We start from the raw sequence: 5,376 nt of genomic DNA, 5'->3' as shown, positions 1-5,376 counted from the left end.
ATTGATTATATAATTATTGGACCTAATGATACAAATTTGTGCACGTGTGTGTGTGTGTGTGTGTACATACATCATACATACATACATACATACATACATACATACAAACAAATATACATACATACAAATAATTGTTATATGAATCGAAATTATATAAAATTAATATTATTTGAAATGAATTAATATTATAGAAAAAAAATTATATTCTTATCAATATTGTATCCCAAATAATTATGAATCTATATTTTATATATATATATATATATATATATATATATATATAAAACAATTATAATAATAATTATTATTATAATTCTTATATATACATATATTATATATAAATATATAAATTGTTATATATATAATTGTTATATTATGTCATATATTATACATAAATCTTTTTCTTCGTCTCGTATTGTAGAAAAAGTTGAAAGAAATCGTTAGGAAAAGGATCAAGAATTTTTTTCCGATGGCTGTTAAAATGCTGGCATTTGCAGTGCGATATCTCGAGGAAAACGAGTATTCTTAGCGTTGCGTCTTAACTTAACGACCGAACACTCGTAACAGAAAGATAAAGCCTTTCACCGCGGCTATGTGAGAGAGAAAAGCGGCGTGAGCAGAATTTCTGTTACACCTCGATATTACGACAGATGCATGCGCCCAATTCAAAAGGTACCTTCTACCATCGCGTTCGACTTAGAAAATAAGAGAGAAAGAAAGAAAGAAAAACAAAAACAAGAACAACAAAAAAAAAAACGGAAAAAATAAAAGAAAAAAACGAAAGGAGCAGACATCGATATTATTAATTAAAATTACCCGATTTAATAATTATTAAGAACGAAGAAAAGATAAATCACAAATATCTTGAGCTAATCGTTAAGAACACGAATCAATATGAACACAATACGATCGATAAATAAAAATATTTTCCCTTTGCACTTTATATAATAGAAATTTAAAAACTCCCCCGGATAATCGAATCTCGATATGAAGCGAGCACCCATTTCGATGATCAATATTCAAAAATATCAAATCGATTAAATCGATCGATATTAAGTATAACAATTTTGAAAATGATCGTTCGATTTGGTCTGTACCTTTCTCAACGTCGCACGACATTTCTTCAAGCTACGTTTATACAGTTGGCGCGCGGACGAAAAGCAAGACTCGACTAAAGCGAATATCGTCGGAGCGTGCGTGCGTGAGCAGACTGGATAGAAGGAGAAAGACAGAAACAGAAAGAGAGAGAGAGAGAGAGAGAGAAAGAGATGAAGAAAGAGAGAAAGAGAGAAGACTACAGTAGTAGTACCCTCACTGCGCGTATAGAACGTTCGCAAATGAAGCGCGCGCGTTTCAATAACTACTTGCTGAAGCACTGTCGATAAAAGAGAGAGAGAGAGAGAGAGAGACATATATATATATATATATATATATATATATAATAATGAACAATAGTATCTAAAAAAATGGACACTATCGAATTCGTCTTTTCGATCATTCAATGAGACGATTTTTAATATCCTTTTTCGTGCGACTACTATTTACGGCGATAACGAACAAACGTTTGTTTGTTTCATTTTTTGTTGCTTTTTTTTTTGTTTTATTTAAATTCGCGACACCGTGCCAAAGGATCGTCAAATCGTTGATCTCTTCCTTTCTTTCCTTTTCTTCTTTCTTTTCATTTTATTTTTAACTTCATTTTTTAATTACATTTTTTTCCATATCTGTAATTCAAATCATAATTATAATAATTAAGTAAATATAATTTGCCGTACGTGTAAAATTCCGCACGTAGGAATTCGAGACACGCTTGTCGATAATGAGAATAATGATAAACTGTTATAAGTTCTGAAATAATCCGGGACATGCTTAAGAATTCACGTAGCATCGATTACGAAAGAACTAGTAACACGATTTCGCTTTCTTATCTATGGAAGCTTGTTTCTTACCTAATTTGAAATCGTTAATTATATATTCGATTACGTCGATAAAAAACTTGAACGAGTTCTATCGTGACCATTTATTTCATCTGACCGTATTGACGTAACATATTACATAAAAAAAAAAAGACAAAAAAGAAAGAAGAAAAAAGAAAAAAGGGGATAGAAAGGAAGAAATAGCAAAAAAGAAAAAGATGCATTAGTTGTCGATACAAGCTGTATTACAGAACGTTCAACGATACAATTATATAGCGCAAAACCTTTTGTAAAGCCCTCGAGGTGACGTTAATATTTTTCTTCTCTTTTCTTTTTCTTCTTTTCTTTTCTTTTTTTTTCTGTCTGTCTCTCTCTCTCTGTCTCTCTGTCTCTCTCTCTCTCTCTCTCTCTCTCTCTCTCTCTCTCTCTCTCTCTTTGTATGCACGCTTTATTGATATTATAAACATGCGCTATCGAATTCGATTTGTCGACGATATTCGATTACGTTATACATAGGAAAAGCGGTAGAATGAGAAAGAGAGAAAGAGAGAGAAAGAGAGAGAAAGAGAGAGAGAGACAAGTGTAACGTCATTACGCGATATGGGACGTGCACATAACGCTAAATCCTGTTTAACGCTTTAAGTACGGCGCGTCTGCAAAATCATGTTTGATATCGTCGACGTGTCGGGAATATTAATCGAACGTGACGAAGGGCTCGCGCATGCGCGCTCGCGCGCATACGTACACGCACTATGCACGCACGTACACAGAGACATCCGTTCAGTCGTTCGAACGGACGAATATGGAAAGAAAAATGTAGCTGGTACTTTTAATTTTCTTCGCGATTCCATTCGTACACGTACCATCGTCTATCTCGAAGTAAACGTGAGATTGCAAACATCGTATGTGCCTTTGCACGTGTATGTATGTATATATGTAGGTATGTGAATGTATATGTATATGTATCTCCTTTCCTACAATGCTTCGTGTTTCACGATATTTTTTGCGATTATGTATCCTTCCTATGCTCGCGTGTATTACGTGTTTAGCATACTTCGCGACCGTCGCCGAGGGATACGTTACTTCTGGAATTTCTACAAGGCTCTTCTTCTTTCTACCTACGGTAATATTGTGTAAGTAGAGAGCAATTTTGGTTTCGTTGTTTAATCTTCTTTCTAATTTATTTTCTTTCCTATAAGTAAGGAAGTATTATGCTTTCGCCGATGAAATTGCGTGATTCGTATCTATAATAGGTATATATGTATGTATGTATGTATGTATTAGGTATATTAATCCTCTATTTTTATTTTTAAAAATATCGATCGTTTCAATGTAATAATAAGGAATAGTTGAACGCGAATAATTTAAGTTTCTTTGAATTAAAAATCGATAAGGTGACGTATTTTAGATTCGATTAAGTCAGATGTTAATGATTATTATTAATTATTTGGAAAAACTATTTCTTTAGGATACCTTCTCATTTACCTTTTATATATTTTTACATGTGTTCAAGCGTCCTCCTAGAAATCAATCGGAAGATACATAGCTAATTAGCATTTGTAATTGTCAATGATCCTTTCGATCTGAGAACTGTGAATGATTAGTCAGATTCTATTACAACGTGAACGGTAAAAACAACAAGATATTCCATAAAATCTAATAACATATTACATTTTATCGTAAGATATCATTCTTAGGATCATGAGTATGTTAATTTCTTATTTAATCGTCGCTTCTTACGAAGTCTCAACCTGTTTGGATCCAAACTTAACAGGAAACTTGTTTTGGCTGTTCGATGAAAAATAAATAAACGGTAAAATACAACGGTAAATAAACAACATACGATATGTTATATGTGTGTGTGTGTGTATGTATAGCAGCAATAATATATAAATATCGAAAAAAATTCAATATATACATAAAAACACGTGCGTATGCATCGAGTATTGTATTGCAGTAAACAATATTTGTTATTTAAATTCTCAAGATTTTTTTCATTTTTTTCTATTTTATATAATTTTCTTTTTCGCATATCAATTTAATCGTATCCCTATCAAAACTTCCCTAAGGAATAAAAAAGAAAAAGTGCGAAAAGAAAGATAAGACAGAAAAGTTCTTAAGAGATCGTAAAAATCGATAGCTCTTTTTCTTTCTTTGGAACTAATCTATTTCTTCAAATTCTAAAACTATGAGCTTGAAAATTTGTTCACGATATGAAAAAGTAAAAGGAAGAAATAAAAAATAAGAAAATAAAAAAAATAAAAAAGACAATCAATTCAAGAAAAAAAAAAAGAAAAAAAAAACGTTCGAGGAAAAGTAAGAGTAATCTTAAAAATATAAGATCTAAGAACTTTTATCCCGTTCTGTACATGTAAGACGTCAGTTATAATCATCTTAAAGAGGCTACGAAACTTTGGGGTTCTTCGGTTAGCTTATTATTAGTGGTAAGAAATAGATGGTATATACAAGACGGTAAATGCAAGGGCCCGGGCTCGAATCACGGCCCATCAGAGCAAGAGCCCATTTTATCACGTAGACCTACAATTATGGAAGTGAGAGCACTGTGCATAGTGTTTCCTTCATTCTCTTAGACGACCGAGAAAGTCCTAAGAAGGGTCGGAGTATACCTAAGGCGTTGTACTTCGTGCGGTTGACCGAACCATCACTATGTGCGAGGGTTAATTATAATGAAGTTAATTTTTTCGGTTCGGCACTTCATACTTTATACACGACAAACTGGAATATTTCGTCCATTTTGTTTTTCTCTTTTTTCTTTTCTCATTTTACTTTTTTTTCCTGCTTTTTTCTTTTTTCTTTTTTTTACTTCATTATGTACATTTCACGCAGGAGTCGGAGCAATTTACGATGAATTAAACAACACGAGTTGGTAGTTAAATGCAACTTTTCAAACGTTATTTGAGTTTTAATGGTGTCGAGTGTACTTCATGTAATCAACACTTAAGAAACACAAATCGTGATAACGTTATTTAACGTGAAAAATATTCGTAATGTAAGTATTAAACCGATGTAATTTTGAAAAGATTTTATTAATATCAAGTATACTCTCGACATAAAAGATTCGCATAAATGTTAGCGATTTTAATTCCTATAAAAGATGTTTTATTAGACATAGATGATAAGAACTCGATGATTGGTATATTAGTATTAATGCCAATTATATGTTTCTATTTTCTTGTTAGACTATTCATACTTTTTTATTTATCTCTCATTAACAATTAGATAATTATTTTTCTTATGCTAGTTATATTTCTTATATACTATTTATTTTTCTTATATATTAATGATATAGATATACTCTTTTAACACTCTGTAAAGAGAAAAAAAAGAAAGAAAAAGAAACTACGATATATATATATATATATATATATATATATATATATATATATCGTGTTATTCTTTTTATATAAACTAAAAATATTGGTTATTTGATAACAGTCTG

At 31.3% G+C, this 5,376-nt stretch overlaps 1 protein-coding gene across 2 annotated transcripts in view; it reads right to left on the bottom strand.

The window, feature by feature from the left end:
* LOC127071839 (protein BEAN1-like) overlaps positions 1-1,239 on the bottom strand; it is a 5,318-nt gene extending 4,079 nt beyond the window's left edge. The window contains exon 1 of one of the 2 annotated variants that reach the window (XM_051011585.1): positions 1,098-1,239. In XM_051011585.1, the coding sequence (XP_050867542.1) occupies positions 1,098-1,119 (22 nt within the window). In that variant the 5' untranslated portion in view covers positions 1,120-1,239. The other variant, XM_051011586.1, reaches the window with a different exon arrangement.
* Positions 1,240-5,376: the final 4,137 nt, after the last annotated feature.

The sequence above is a fragment of the Vespula vulgaris genome, chromosome 23 (genome assembly GCF_905475345.1).
Source record: "Vespula vulgaris chromosome 23, iyVesVulg1.1, whole genome shotgun sequence".
NCBI classification, from domain to species: domain Eukaryota; kingdom Metazoa; phylum Arthropoda; class Insecta; order Hymenoptera; family Vespidae; genus Vespula; species Vespula vulgaris.
This window is presented reverse-complemented; position numbering and strand designations above follow the sequence as displayed.